The sequence below is a fragment of the Sarcophilus harrisii genome, chromosome 4 (genome assembly GCF_902635505.1).
Source record: "Sarcophilus harrisii chromosome 4, mSarHar1.11, whole genome shotgun sequence".
Taxonomy (NCBI): domain Eukaryota; kingdom Metazoa; phylum Chordata; class Mammalia; order Dasyuromorphia; family Dasyuridae; genus Sarcophilus; species Sarcophilus harrisii.
This window is the reverse complement of record NC_045429.1, coordinates 385,507,917-385,524,833: the sequence shown is the minus strand read 5'-3', so window position 1 is coordinate 385,524,833 and position 16,917 is coordinate 385,507,917. Positions and strand designations below refer to the sequence as shown.

At 31.7% G+C, this 16,917-nt stretch overlaps 1 protein-coding gene across 12 annotated transcripts in view; it reads right to left on the bottom strand.

Moving 5' to 3' along the window:
• Positions 1 to 16,917, bottom strand: part of CDC42BPA (CDC42 binding protein kinase alpha) — a 347,959-nt gene that overhangs the window by 112,383 nt on the left and 218,659 nt on the right. For all 12 annotated transcript variants that reach the window (XM_031967004.1, XM_031967009.1, XM_031967005.1 and 9 more), the window contains one exon: positions 4,345 to 4,478. In XM_031967004.1, coding sequence (XP_031822864.1) covers positions 4,345 to 4,478 — 134 coding nt within the window. The remainder of the gene's footprint in view (positions 1 to 4,344; positions 4,479 to 16,917) is intronic.

Below are 16,917 nucleotides of genomic sequence, written 5' to 3'. Positions count from 1 at the left end.
TTTGATTTCCTTCACAAGCTAATTGTACAATATTTCAGAGTCTGATTCTTTTTGTACAGCAAAATAACGTTTTGGTCATGTATACTTATTGTGTATCTAATTTATATTTTAATGTATTTAACATCTACTGGTCATCCTGCCATCTAGGGGAGGGGGTGGGGGGATAAGAGGTGAAAAATTGGAACAAGAGGTTTGGCAACTGTTAATGCTGTAAAGTTACCCATGCATATAACCTGTAAATAAAAGGTTATTAAATAAAAAAAGAAAAAAAAGAAAAAAAAAGAAAAAGCTTGTTCCTTATTAAAGTACTGATTATGACATTAAGGCTTTCAAAGAATGTAAATTTTGTTTCTCTCAGGGACTACCTACTTTTGCACTAATGTAGAAGTGTTATATAAAGTCTTTATGGAAAAAAGGATCTAGGTCAATATAGCTGAAATAATTTTTATATAAACTGTCAAGTTCACAATTTAGATTTTAAAATAAATGAAATCATCTAAACTATTTTTAAAAAATTAATATTTTATTTTTCCTCTAATTACACAAAAACAATTTTACCATTTAAAAAACATCTGGGGTTCCAAATTCGTTCTCTCTTATTTCCCCCTTCTGCTCTCATTAATACAACTCATACATACAAAGTGATGCAAAATACACATCAATATTAGTCTTACTGTAAAAGAAAACAGATACACCAAAAAAACCTCCAAAAAAAAATAAAGCAAAGAAAAAGTATGCTTCAATCTGCACTCAGAATTCATTAGTTCTCTGTGGAAAAGAATAGCATTTTTCCTCTTAAATTCTTTGAAATTGTTTTGGATCACTGTTGAGAATAGCTAAGACCTTCAAAGTTGGTCCCTGTACAACACTGAATTATTGTATACAATATTCTCCTAATTCTGCTCATTTCACTTTGCATCAGTTCATGTAAGTCTTACTAGATTTTTTGGAGAGCATTATGTTCATCATTTCATATATCACTACTTGTTCAGCTGTTCCTCAATTGACAGGCATCGCTCAGTTTCTAATATTTTGCTACCACAAAAGTTGCTATAAACATTTTTGTACATATACGTGCCCTTTTCCTTTTTGTTTCTTATCCTCTTGAGATACCAACCTAGTACTGGTACTTCTGGGTCAAAGAATATGAATGGTTTTATAGCTCTCTTTAGGTATGATTCCAAAATTGTTCTCTGGAATGATTGGATCAATTTATAATTCTACTAATAGTGAATTATTAGCATCTTCATTTTCCCACATTTTCTCCAACATTTGCCAATTTCCCCTTCTGTCATATTAGCCAATCTGTCTGTGTGGTGTGAAAGAGATTTCAGTTGTTTTAATTTGCATTTCTCTAATCAATAGAAATTTAGAACATTTTTTCATCAGACATATAGCTTTGATTATATTCAGCTCGGCTCTTTTCATCAGGAAAGCTTAAAAGTCTTATATTTCATTAAATATCCATTTTTTCCTTTGAAAGATTATTCTTAGTTTTTCTGGGTAGGTGATTATTGGTTGTAATTAGGCAAATATTTCAAAATATCATATTTCAGTCCTCTGATCCTTTACCTTTAACGTAGAATCTGCTAAATCTTATTTTATCCTGATTGTGGCTCCATGATATCTGAATGGTTTCTTTCTGGCTTCTTGCAATATTATCTCTTTGACCTCTGAAATTTGGCTACAATATTCCTAAGAGTTTTCATTTTGGTATTTCTTTCAAGTGGTGACTTGTAGATTCTTTTAATTTCTAGTCTACCACCTGGTTCTAAAATACTAGGGCAATTTTCTTTGATAATTTCTTGAAAGATGAGGTCTAAACTTTTCTTCTGAACATGATTTTTGTTAGTCTAATAAACTTTTAAATTATCTCTCCTTGATCTGTTTCCCTGGACAGTTGTTTTGCCAATGAGATAATCATTTTTTCCATTCTTTTGATTTTGTTTTACTATTTCTTGATGTTTCATTAGCTTCCACTTAACCAGTTCTAATTTTAAAAAATCATTTTAATTTAAAGTTTTGAGAGCCAAACTGCTTCTCCCCCTTTTGCTTTCAGATATGGGTTATATGTGTGTAATTGTGTAAAAAAAATTTTGTATTATTTATTTTGTGTGAAAAGACAAAAGGAAAAAAACCAAAAGTGAAAAATAACATGCTTCAGTCTGTACTTAAACAATGTCAGTTTTTTTCTCTGAAGGCTGATAATAGTATGCATTAGGATTAGTCCATTAGGATTAGTCTTGGTTTGTCCAATTCTAATTTTTAAGAAATTACTTTCTTCAGTGAACTTTTGTACCTTCTTTTCTATTTGGCTAATTCTGCTTTGTAAGGAATTATTCTCTTTTTTTGCATCTTAAAAAAAAACCTATTCTGATTTTTAAGGTGTCATTTTTTACAATTTTTTTGTACCTCCTTTATCAAGATGAAGAATTTTTCCTGATTTTCTTAGATTATTCCGATTTCCCAGTTTTCCTCTATCTCTCTTATTTCATTTACAAAATTCTTCCTGAGCTCTTCCAGGAATTTTTTTGGGAGGGAGGGTGGGAGCCTCAGATGAAATCACTTTTTTTTTTGAGGTTTTAGATGTAGCAGTTTTTACACTGTTGTCTTCTGAGTTTGTTTTAATCTTCCCTTTCACCACAGTAATTTTCTAGATCATTTTTTTGCTTTTTGTTCATTTTTAGTCTATTTCTTGACCTTTAATTTTACATGTTAAAGTTGGACTTTGATCCCAGATGTGGAGGGGACACTCCCAAATGTTAGATTTTATTGTGCAGCTGTTTTCAGAACAGGGGAGTTTGTGAGTTTTCAGCTCTTCCAAAGAAAGATAATCTAAGGAGAGGAATGTTTACCTACTCTCCTGGCCTATGCTCTCATCTATGAATAACCACAAGCACTCTGCTTTTTTCTTTCCTTCCTTCCTTCCTTCCTTTCCTCCTTTCCTCCCTACCTTCTTTCTTTTTAAATTTTACTGTCAATTCATGTAACAAAACACGCACTTCTATAACATAATACAACAAAATAGATGATGACGCATAAAATTACAAATCTATCATGTACAATTTGCTATTTCCTTCAAATGTACAGCAAAGCTATATAAATTTCTTTCTTCCTGTCTTTCTTTTAAAAAAAAAACATTTCATCTATCCTCCAAAATGGCTACCATTAGATACAAATGCTGTGGAACCATTACCAAGTCTCCTGTTCCCCTGAAGCTGCAAGTTCTGGTTTGCTAGAGATCTTCTTGGTACTGAGACTGCAACCCAGATCCCAGTATGTACAATACAACCCAATGCTGGCAAAGGTACTCCTGTAATCTCCATGTGACCACCTCTCAGACCCCTTCGTGTGTCTGTGTGCTGACAGTTCTAGAAGTCAGTGCTCCAGCTGCTGATTCAGCCTCCCAACTCCCTCTGACTTCCTGCTTATTTGTCTGTAAGCCTATAAGCCTGCTTGTACTGCATTTCACTCTCACGCTAATGAAAAACATTTTTCCTGCCAATCTTTTAAGTTGTCCTGGGCTGGAAAATTCATCCCATTCTTTTGTGGATTATAATGCTACAGAATTCATATTGAGGGATTATATGAAATTGTTTAGAGTGGAATTTGGGAGAATTTAGGTGAATTACGAGGTTTTTTTTCCTTCCAAAAACCACCCCCCAAATCTTATTTTCCTAAATATTTTTTGCTATATTCCAAAACTCTTCTCCTTTGTCATGTAAATTATTATTTTAAAAAGACACATGGAAATTTTACAAAGAGAATATGGAATTTTCTTTATTTCTTAAATAAAAATACTATTTGAAATGATAAATAGGTTTAATAGGTGATTTTAGAAACTTAATTTCCAAATACACATGCTATTTTTTTGGGAGGAAGGAAGGATATAATATATGAAACTTTAAATTTGTAATGCATTTTTAAAATCAGCAAGAATATATTAAAAGAATATTAAATTTTAACACTTTTAAATGTATTTTCAGATTAGGAAATTGTAAAGAAATTATTTTTATTCCTCTTGATTTTTTTCTAAACCAACACATTTACTAAGTGTTTGTGGCATGTGAGCTAGTTTTCAAGACAATGAGGTGGATACAAAGATAAAATCAACATTAAGAAATGTTGAGAAAGATTTGTGTACTAAGTAGATCAACTTGGCTAAAATACAGAGTATATAGATTCATACTATAATTTCTATTAGAGGCCTAACCTTTTCTTGGTAAGCAATGAGGAGCAACTAAAGCAGGGTAGTAGAGGTGAAATAATTTAAATATGGTATCTAAAAAAGTTGGAAGATTTAGAAAGATATGAGAACAAAATGTTGGGTTTTTTTTTTTTTACCTTATTAAGGTCTTCTCTTTCTTGCTTTAGCATTTTTATTTGTTTCTCACAAGCTTTGATTTGTCTAGAAGCATCATCTAGTTCTCGCCTCATAGAACTAGCTTCTTCTAATTGTTGTTCTAGATGATCAGAATCTAAAATGAAAGATAATGTTCCTTTTACAAACAGCACGATGAAATTATTCATAAAGATCAAACTAGTATTTTAAAATTTCTTTATTTAAAGGGAATGCTGGAATCAGACAAAGGGATTTCATATACAATTACATGACAAAATGCTTATTATTCCATTTCTAAATAAAATAGCATCTATAAAAATGTTTTAAGGTATGAATTTAAAAATACACTTTAAATAGGAAGAGCAAAGAATTTGGAATAAGAGGACACAGGCTGAAATCTTTGTACAAGTCCTTTGACTTCTCCATATCTCAGTTCTTTTATTTGCAAAAGGAAAAGAACAGATCCAGATGGTATCATAATATCCATTCTAACTCCAAATTCTTGCTATGAAGTCATTAAAAATTAGGGTTTAATATATCGTCAAGAACAAAACATTTAGTACTTCTTAAAAACTAAAAGTCTATCAAAAAAAGGTTTTGTTCTTTAGAGTTGGTAATAAATACTTTCATACACATAGCAAATCAATTTATTTATTTAATTAAATTTAAAGAGCATCTATTATGTTGAAAGGTCTGAGTGAGGTGCTAGGAAATAGAAAAACAAACAAAATAAATCAGTTTTTGACCTTAGAAAATATATATTCTCCGGGGGACTAGAACATATAAATAGCAAAAAGCATTAAATAAGTACTTATTAAGCTCTTATGATGTGCTAAGCACCATGCTAAGTACTAGTGATAAAAATATAAGCAAAAAGATAGCCCCTGCTCCCAAAGAATTTTAATGCAAGAAAATGATGCAGAAAATAAAAGGGGGGGGGAGGTATGGAGTTGGGAGAGGAAGGTACCTGGCATGCAAACACAGGTTTGAAATTCAGAAAGTCAGCAACATGGCCCAGATGAGAAGGAAGGCAAACAGACTTTGACCCTTCCACAGAATAAAGGATCCAGGAAAAACTCATTAATGGGAAGAGGACAGATCTTGTGGAGAAATAATCCTAAGTGAGCAGGCCACAGTGGGTAGTTTCAGGGTAAGGGAGCCTCAGGCACTGAAGGAAGTATAATATATTGAGAAAGGAGGAAGCTCTAACAATTAAGAGAGTTGAAGAAATATTTTCCATAGAAGTGACACTGAAATTAGTTTTGAAAAAAAGCTAAGAATTATAAGATATATCTCAGCAGAAAAGTAATGCTAAATCAATGAAACATAATATGAAATGTACTCATTTAGAATGCACTCATATAGAATAAATTTTTAGAAAGATATAGTCAAATAAATTTTGAAGAGCTTTAAATGCCAAGATGAGGAGTTTTTATTTTATCCTAGAGACAATAGAAAGCTACTGAAGATTTAGAAAGGAGAGAGAGGGAGAGAAAGGGAGGGGAAGGGAAGGAACAGAGTAGGGGAGAGAGAGAAAGAGAGAGAGAGAGAGAGAGAGGGGGGAAGAAAGTGAGATAGAGGGAGGAAGAAAGTGAGAAAGGAAGGGAGGGAGAGAGGAAAAGAGGGAGAAAAGGAGAGGAAAAGAAAGAGGAAAAAAGAGAAAGGGAAAAGAAGGCATAGGAAAGGTAGAGAAGGAAAATCTATCAAGTATTCAGAGATACAGGAATGGAAATCAGAAGACATTTATAACAAACATACAGAATTTTGGAGTCATCAGAACAGATGTGATAACTGAATGCATGGAAGCTAACAAGATCACTGAGAAGTATGGAGAGAGAAGTTTCAAATGGTGATTTTAAACAATTATAGTTTTATAAATGAAACTAATGAAAAGATTACTCTGATTAAAATACTAAAATTCATTTGGAGCAAAAGGACTAGCATCTCAAAAAAAGCAAGCAAGAAAGAGGAGTGATGAGTAAATAGACATTTTAGAAACTATGTAACCAAGAATTACAAACAACTGGACTCAGTAGCCCAGGTTTTGATAATGCAAGAACATAATCTACTTAGGGAGGGCTTCTCATTCAATAAGAACTGTTGAGAAATCTGGAAAGGAATTTGGCAAAAAACCAAACCAAAACAAAACAAAACAGTCTTAGAATAGTATTTCAGAACTTCTGTCACAGAAGTCTCAAACAGATATGTTGCCTAAATGTAAAAATGTAAGGTAATTAAAAAAACAACAACAAACAAAATTTTAAAACAATAACAAAAAAAAAAAAACAATAAAAAACCAACAGAGAAAAAAGGAAATACTTCTCACAGTTATGGCTAGCAGGAGAATTTTTGATTAAAGATTAGAAACAATCATAAAAACATATTGTGATATACAGGGTATTCCAAAAGCCATAGTGAATTTTAAAACTTTTGTAACTTATGATTGCATTAAGACTTTTGCGATGTTCTGAATAGCACAATGTGCTCAAAATGAATGTTAGAGGTCATACCAATTTAAAAAATTAGAAAAGAATTACTTTTCTGAGCTATGGTTAAGAAGATAATGCTTAATAAAACAAAGAATAGAGGCAATAACAAAAATATCGTTAATATATGCAGATTTGGGGATTTTTGGCAAAGATTTTATTCAACATGTTTACACCAACATTTGTGATGCGGATTAATTAATCTTTGCATATAAATTTAAGTTAGGGGACCACAGCTCTCTTAAAAAATGAATTTGGTAGTAAGACACACATACAAGCACATTTATTTCCTTGAAAATTTAGCACTTAGTCTTTACATTATATTTACTTACAGTAAAATAATCTGAACCCAATCTCTTTATCCCTCAAGAACTTCTCTCTTGGTCTTGTTCCATCCTAACCTACTAGAGTTTCATTTCATTATTATTTTTTTGTTTATATTATCCTTCTTTTGATCCGATGAGATAAATATGCTGATTAATCCACCCTACCATGCCACTGTCTAAAGTCTATCTTCTGTTTCAGTGATATTAATTTGCAATATTTTTCAATATATCATTTTTATTCTTTTCCCCTTTTAAAGTCTATAACACTGGGTCAATTTTGCTCTTTTTCTTTTCTGATTACTTATTCCTTTTGATGTCATATCACTTGTCATTGCTATTTTTTTAAAGTGTTTTGGGACTTTTTCTTGTATTTTTTGGTATAGTGAGAAGACAACTGCCCCCATAAAACCATTTAATTCACCATCTTCAAAGAAACCTGTCCCTTTCTAATACCCATCTTTATCCTTCAGATATCTTGTCACCTCTAGCAAAATTGTGTCACCTCCTAGCAAAAATCTCTGTATATACTTGGTCTAAATCCACTAGTTTGTTCCATTTTTTTCTTCTGAAAATATCTATATCTATATATCTATATATGTATAGATATATAGAACTGTGATATTAAAGGGCCAAATAGGGTATCCCTACATAATTAAATAGTAAAAAAACAAACAAAAAAAAACTTTTACAGATATTTATCCTCTTTTGTCTGTTGTTTTGATACTTAAATGACCTTAGGCTGATTTTACTTAAGAACAACCAATCAATTAGCAAGTATTTATTAACTACCTACTATATAGAAAGCACTAAGGATACAAAGGTGAAAACAAAATAGTCACAGCCCTCAATGAGTTTTTAACAAGGGAGAAACCATTAAATACACTTTTTTCTTTTTTTTGTGTGTATATATAAATACAAACACATATACTTATATACACACATACCCTACAAATACATACACACACTAGACAAAAGATAACTTTAGGGGGAATTCACTAGCAACTGGAGGGAGGTGATGATTTCAAAGTGGCTGACCTGAAGAAAACCAGGAATTCCAAGAGATAAAAGTAAGGAGAGCACACAGTTTAGGCATGGTAAAGATGGCAAATCAATCAACCAACATTAATCACCTGCTGTCAGTCACTATACTAAGTGTTGGGGTCACAAAAAAGAAGCAAGGACAGTTCCGATTCTCAAGGTTACAATCTAATGAGGGAGGTAATAAGCAAATATATATTGCTAAAACAAGAAGAGGAGTTGATTGGCCACAGTAAGAATTAAGAAAGTGGCAGAAAGCACCTGAATGGGGAAAAAAAATAAAAAGAAAACAAGAGGAAGTTCATAGCAAATGGCCTTATTTCTGTACAATATGAGGCAAGAATTTCAGATGAGACAGTAGAGGGAGAGGGAGCCATGGGAGGCTTAAGGAGGAATAAAAAAGTTTGGAAGAGCTGCTATGGAAAGTACATACTTTGTTCAAGAGAGAGATAATAGAGTTGTCTAGAAGCAGTGAGAGCCCAATTGAAGTTTGCTTCAAGCAAATTTGTAATGGACCCAGTTGAATAGTTAAGGAATATTCTCCATCTTTTTTCAGAAGCACATGTGTAGGCATGAAGGTAAAAATGGTGGTGATCCAAAGAGGAGATGATGGACTAATATGAAGTAGCTCAGAATTCAAGAGAGAATTATGTAAAGTTGACATGGTTAAACAAGTCAAGATGAAGAGGAGAAAATGCAGAGAATGGCTTGAGAAGGAATCAAAGGGTCACAGGATTGGAGTTAATGGTCAGGATGAAAGATAGCGTTATAAAAAGGAAGGCAGCGGGAGATGTGAAAAGCTAAATGATTATGGTAGAATAAGGGAATTCCAGAGTTCTTGAATGGAGGTGGTACACTTGTGGATGATAGCAAGAACAACAGTATGACCAGCTTTGTATCTGGCTAAAATGATGTGGAGAAGGAGCTCATGGGAACTGAGCAGGCTGAGGAACTGAGTTGGTTAAAGAATTTAAAGGAGAATCAATTATGTATGTTGAAGTTCCCTACAATAAGGGCAGGAGTTGGGGAGAGGCCAAATAACCAATTCATTGAACAAGAAAAGGAGTGACCTCTGCAGCTGTAGACAATAGTTATTAAGATTTTAATAGAGTGATATAAATAGCATGAATCTTATAGGAAGAGAAGTTATTGAGTGATAGAGAAAGGGGTAGAACCTGGAAGTAGTAATGGGAAACAAGGAGTATCCCAGTTCTTCTGCCTTGACTACTGAGCATGAATGAAGGTGCAAGGAGTAATTAAAAGGGTAGCCAGGGAGGCAGTCATCAGAGGAAAGCTGGTTTGCAGTAAAAGCTAGTTACATGGAAAGAAGTATAAATATTGAAGAACAATGCTTTAAATTGTAATAAATCCCAATCTACATGTAATGAAAAAAAACTTTCAAAAGATAGATATCTAGTGGAAGAAGTAAAAATTGTTTGAGAATAGGAAGAAGTACATATTATCATCCCTGTCATTGTATATGGAATGAAGTAATTTCAAAGATGCTTCAAATAAGCCTAATTTGGATGAACCTGTATAGTCCAATGTTTTATTCAATTACAAAAAGGAATCATTTTATCTAATTGTACAATGGTCCGTAGGTCTCTAAATAATTAAAAAAAATAGAATGACTTCTTTTTTGGATTATTCATAACTGAACTTCACTAAACTAGATTAAAACAACAACAACAGTGTTTTTTTACACATATTTTGGACTAGAAAAACAGACCACAGTGGATTTGAAAAGAATCTAAATAAAAACCTATACCATATTACACAATATAGGCACCCCCAAAAAATAGCTATCAGACTTCTTTGTTAATAAAGACAGAATTTCTCATACTACATATTTTTATATGTAGTATATAAAATTTATAGGACTCTTTCCTGAATAAAAAAATTTTACATAAGAATGATAAATGCTACTAAGTGGACTTATCAAATATAACTGATACTATTTTATAACCAAATTAAGCTTATAAAACTATTAATGGATATTAATATCTTCCAGGGATAATATGCACACAAATTCAAACAAATATGAATATCAAATAAAAACCTAAATCACGCAGATACATTTAGAAACTAAGAGACTCATGATAATACAGCATTAAGACACTACAAAAAAAAGTTGAAAAGAAAGCCCATTCTTAAAAAGCCAGATTTATAGGTAAATACAGATTCTGCAAAAGAGTGGTACAAATTTCCAATAATTGAACACTTCCCCCAAAGGTGTATAGAATATTATTATGTAGTCAGAATTATACAAAAGAAGTTTAAAAGTTCTCAAACTACAAATACAAATCCCTTTGAAAATGCAATAAATAAAATATAAAAGTACCTTTTTTCCCCCCTGAGGCAACTGGGGTTAAGTGACTTGCCCAGGGTCACATAGCTAGGAAATGTTAAGTGTCTGAGGCCACATTTGAACTCAGGTCCTCCTGACTTCAGACTGGTGCTCTATCCACTACGCCAACTAGCTACCTCCAAATATAAAAGAATGTAAGCATTGTTACAGCAAAATGCTAAACCATAATCATCTAAAATAATTTCTTTTTCAATTGTTTTTCAATTGTGTCTCATTCTCTTTGAGCTCATTTGGGGTTTTCCTGGCAGAGATACAGAAGTAGTTTGCCATTTTCTTCTTCAGTTCATTTTCCAGATAATGAAAACTGAGGCAAACAGGATTAAGTGATATCAGATAGTTGTTCAGGTGAGGCAAAAGGAGCCTAAAATCAGAATGGTGGCAGTGGCAAAGGAGCAAAGAGATTATACTATCTAATGTATTAAATCCTTTTCCTTACCTTTTTTTTTTTCTTCTTAAGAGAACTGAAATATAAGAAAGTTTTTCCCAGGTTTTACTTTTTTCAAGCAGCAAAAAGTTATATTGGTCTTCTTTGTTTAATATAAGAGAATTCTAAGTTTCAGCAAAGATGTAATTAGTGCCATAATTAGCTATTGCTATGGAACCAACCAAAAATCTTAATAAAAATTTTACTGAACCATATACACTAAAGAGGATTGAATCTGAGTGTCAAACTTCCAGATATATACAACTTTCCAAATTCCAATTATTTGACTATGCTTTTTAAATTAACAAAACATGTAGAAGTCTCTGTCTAATAGCTACATTCTTTGTTAATAAATAAAAAATGAGGCAAAATTGTGAAAAAGCTTTCCAAAATCACTTTACCCTTTTAAAGATAAAACATCTTTTTTTTCTATATGGAACTGTTTTTCTGAAGTGTCTTACCAACTAAGACACAGATAATCTGAAACATTAAAATATTTTATTTTGCTACTAATTGAACCACCAAACTAAATAAATGACCCAATCTAATCAGAGGGGAAAAAAATTGAGGTGGAAGATGATGAATTTTGATATGAGATTTCTTGGTGGTGAAGATCACTGGACATTTTCCTACCAAAAAATGACCATTCAAAATTATTGCATGTTATTTTAAATAATTTTTCCTGTAATGACTTTGATATCATGAATTATTAGGTTTTTTTCTGAATTAATTGTGGTCAGTAAACCATTATGATATAATCTTAACTCATTTATTCTCCTTGATTTACACTCTTCTACATTATAATTAAAAAACCAACAAAAAACAAAAAGTTGACCTTAAGTGTAGCAGTACAGAAACCATATAAAGTTATTTTAATAGATCTGTCATTTAATTGATATGGATATTTCATCCTTCATTACATCCCCTAGTGGAGCTAAATGAATACATCCTCATAACATTAACATCTCCTCATAAATTCTCTCCAAGGGGTCTACACAATGTGTTAATGAAATTCCTCTTCACTTTTTGTAATTAACTGAATATAAATGGAACAGATACATGGGCTGCCTACTGGTGTGTTCCCTTATTCTCTCCACAGAACTGATTAATTTATTTTCTCGATTATATATATATATCTTAATGATATCCTTTATATAATTTCTCTTATAAAATCCCCCTACTGTTAATGCGTTAACAGACTATTCATTTCTATCATGGACTTCTCCACTGTCCTTCCAATGACTCAACTCTATTACTTTCAAAACAAAATTTTTACTATAAATTTAAACTAGGACTTATATAACACCTATGTTCTGGGTATTGTACTAAGTGATTTATAAAATTTAATTTATTTGATCATCCCTTTGAGGTAGACCTATTATCCACTAACAATTGAGGAAACTGAGACAAACAAAATAACTTGTCCAGAGTGACACAGTGTAAGGCTAGATTTAAACTGAGACCTTCCTCACTTCAGATCCAGGACTCTACCCAAGATACCACCTAACTGCCAAACAAATATGAACATTTCAGTCACACAAAAATCAAAAAAGGCTTGTAAGTGAAACTGTAAACATATCATATACAGTTTTAAAGTGTATCTTAAATTGAAAATAGTAGCATCAAACTGCCCTGCCTTGTACATGCACCCTTCTCAACTTTCTTCTGCTTACTTCTGTGTATTTTGAAATACTTCACTACTGTTCTTTTCCACCTTTTTTTTTTCAGTAAGATTATTACACACCCTCTGTCCTACTATAATTCTCCTCAAACAACAAAAAATTCATTCATATTAAAAATATAATCAACCAAAACAAATCCGTACAATGGTTATATCTGAAAATGCTATCTACAAAAAGTAGAAAGAGAGTTTCATCAATAGTCTCTGATAATCATGATTCACCACTGCATTTATTAAGGTTCTAAAGTCTTTTAAAAGTTGGTAACCTTTACATTAATAAAGACATGATATAATCATTCTTCTAGTTCTACTCACACCCATTTTTCACCTAGTTCTTTGCAAAGTTTTTCTTGTATTATGTATTAGCCTTTCAAAGATTCCACCCAATTCGTTTTTTTTAAGAATGCATAAATGTTTCCTATCCTATTAAAGATCCATTTTCTCCCTATAATATTATATTCCTTTTTAAAGAACACATTATTAGTTAATTTTTTTCTCACCTTTTAATATAATTATATACCAATATTTTCTTGTTTATTTAATCTCCAGAATAGTCTTGTGATCTTGACCATTTTTCCTTTGCACTTAAACTTTTCAAGAAGGCTTATGGTCTTTTTTTCTTTAATTTAAAAATTCTGGCTTTTTGGTTTTGACATTCCTGGGTATGTTTAATTTTCTCTTGGAGGTGGTTATGTTTTTTAGGAAGTCTAATGATTTTTTAAATTATCTTTCTTGATCTGTTTTCCAGATCATTACTTTATTTACATGTTCTAAGTTTTCAGCCTTATTATTTTGTTCTAATATTTCTTGTTATTTTATTTCGTTAAGTTGTTTGTTCTATTCTATTTGTCAAAGAGTCATCTACTTAAGTCCAATTTCTAACTTTTGTTTTAAGGACTATCTTTCCATTTCCCCCCTTAAAATCTCTAATTTAATTATTATATGTTATTTAATTTCTTCCATGAATTTTAGGAATTCTTGTTAAAAAAAAAAAAAGCCATTCTTTGCTTTTTCTGAAATTCATCTTGTTTTTACTGGCAAGTAACTCTCTTACCCTAGATTTACCTTATGCATTTCTCTTAATTTAAGGTATTTCATTCTTATCTCCTGTGATAGTTTCTTTCAGTTCTCTTGAATAGGATGGGTACTTCTTGCCTGGTTCTATCCCCTCTACAATCTGGATGGAATTGACACTGCATTGTTACAATTCTTAATGGTGTGGCAAAGACTAGGACCCATTATGTGCAAAATTCTTGGTTCTACCTCTTCCTTGTGAACAAGGATGGTGTACTGGCCTTAGTCAAATCTCTGCCTTCTTATCCTTGTATAATCATCATTTAAGAATTTGTTCCATTTTTGTTGTTGCCATGAGAAGCCTCAAACAATGTCAGAAATCATGTTGTTCGCATGTCACCTGGATGGATACACACTCCCCTGCAAAAGACAATCTGGTCACTGTAGTATTTCCCTCATTACTAATATCATTATCTTTACTGTAGGTCCAGTAGAAATATTGATTATAAATCTATTGGAGAAATCTGAGGGATACACAAATGGCCTACTCTTATCTCTTTGTACAGTTAGGTATCAGAGTCGGGTTTTATCCTATAATATGGTCTTGAAAGACCAGGACTATGTTCCCATTGCCTTCATCCTATTACTGAACATAAGTAAAAATTTGGTAAAAAAAAAAAAAAAATTGGTAAAAAAAAACATTTCTATTTAGATCTCCTATAAGTAGGGATGTTTTGCAATAAGGGTGTACCAACTAAGAGGAGTCATTTGTTAAATTTTCAGTGTGAACATTTAGACCTCAGAAACTGGCAAATGTTAAAATCAAGGTTTAATTTATTGCTTTTCAAAAAAACTGACTACACTTAAAGTAATGAAGATTATTAAGATTAAAGTTAAAAGTATTCTCTGCATGCTTTTTTTCCTTCAGAGAGTTGGTAATGAAATATTTACCAGCATACCACTCTTCACAGGCTTCTTTGTCTTCTTGTGCAGTCCTGGATAAATATAATTTAATGGTATTTCCTTTTTGTTATATCAATCACTGCTCCATCTATTATTTTTAAAAATATTTTATGGGGTAATTTTTCAGAGTATTTCCTTTGATTAATTACTTTTAAATAAATTATTATAATTGGTATCATTTGTATAATCCTTTAAAATACACAAAATACTTTATATTTGATTTTCTTAAATATACATCCCAAACTTTAACAAGAATAGTATCAAAAAGAAAGCTCAAATTACCAAACAACCAAGCATTAGTAAGGTTATGCTTAAGATTTTGTAAGCAAGTCTTCAGCAATATGTGAACCTATAATTAAGAGAAGAGCAGAATGCTTTTCAAAAAGGTAGAGGAACCAAGGACCAAATTATCAAGATTTTCTGAATTATGGAGAAATAAATCAAGGGTGTTACAGCAAAACATCTTCTGCTTCACTGACTATACTAAAGCATTTGACTGTGGATCACAACAAAATATGGCAAGTTCTCAAAGAGATGGAAATATCAGATCATCTTACTTGTCTGCTGAAGAATCTATGCTAGTCAAGAAGCAACAATTAGAATCAGACATGAAACAACTGACTAGTTTAAGATTGGGAAAGATGTACAACAAGATTGTATACTGTCAACTTATTTATCTTATATGTGGAGAGTATATCATGGGAAATGTGAGACTGGAGGAATCAAAAGCTAGAATTATGGTTGCCAAGGAAAAATATCAACAACCTCAGATATGCAGACAATCCCACTCTGAAAGCAGAAGGTGAAGAAGAATTAAGAAGTTCTTGATGAAGGTGAAAGAAGAAAGGATAAAATCTGGCATGAAATTTAACACTTGAAATAAACTTTAACATTAAACAAAACTAAAATATGGCAACTGATACATCACTTTTTGGCAAAGAGGAAGATGTTTCTGCTTTTTAGTATGTTGTACATATTTGCCACACAACACTGGCATAGGAGCTCTAGAAAGCATAGTACATTTTGTTACCCCAACTTGGGGGCTCTAGAAAGCAGGATACAACAAATATCAAAGGTAAAATTTTAAATAATATACTAGCAAGGAGGTTATAACAACATATTACACAGATCATATACTTCAAGTTATACCAAGAATGCAGGACTAGTTCAATATTATTAGAAAAACTATGGCATAACTATCAATCACAAAAACAACAAAAATTACATAGTTTTTCCAACAAGTGAAGAAAAGACTTTTTGACACCATACAACATTTATTCCTATTTAAAAACATTAGAAAGCAAGAATGATAATCAGTAGTTATCTAAAATGAAGAACAATCATCTCTAATATGATCAAGGAAGAAGCAAGGATATCAATGATAGCCTCTGTTGTTCAATACTGTATTAGAAATGCTAGCTTTAGCTATAAGACAAAAAAAAAAAGAAAAAAGAAATTGGAGGAATAAAAATGGGCAATGAGGAAATAAAACTATTATAATTTGCAGGTAATATTATGGCATACTTAAAGAACCCTGGAGTATCAACTGAAAATCTGGTTGAAATAATGATCAACTTTAGCAAAATTGTAGGATATCAAATAAATCCATATAAATTATCAACATTTCTATTACAACAAAACCCATGAGAAAAAGAGAGAGAAATTCTGTTTAAATAACTGCAGGCAATATAAGTCTACCTTCAACACAAATGCAGGGACAAGATGAACATGATTATAAGACACTTTACCCTAAAGGATCTAAAAAAATGGAGAAATATTATTTATAAGAAGATTGAATAATATTGATAATTCTACCTAAATTAATTTGTGTATTCAGTGCCTTACTAATAAAATGATCAAACTGGCTAGAAAAATAACAAAATATCAAGGAAATCAATGAGAAAAAAATGTAAAAGAAGGCAACCTCACAGTACCAAATATTAAACCATATTATAAAATAATAATCATGAAAATGATGTTACTGGCTAAGAAATTCAGTGGTTAATCAGTGAAACAGATTAGGCCCACAGTACACAAAAGTAAACGGCCATATTAATTTAGTGTTTGATAAACCCAAAGATTCAACCCTTTGGGGTAAGAACTCAGTATCTGACCAAAACTGCTTGGAAAACTGAAAAGCAGTCAGAAGAAAGCAGTCAGAGACCTATGTGTTGATTATCTTTAATTTTTCCCTGTTTTTTGACTGTTTTCTTACTGCCTACAAACAGGCTCATGTGTCCTCCAACCTCAAAAGAACCTCTTATGATCCATCCAT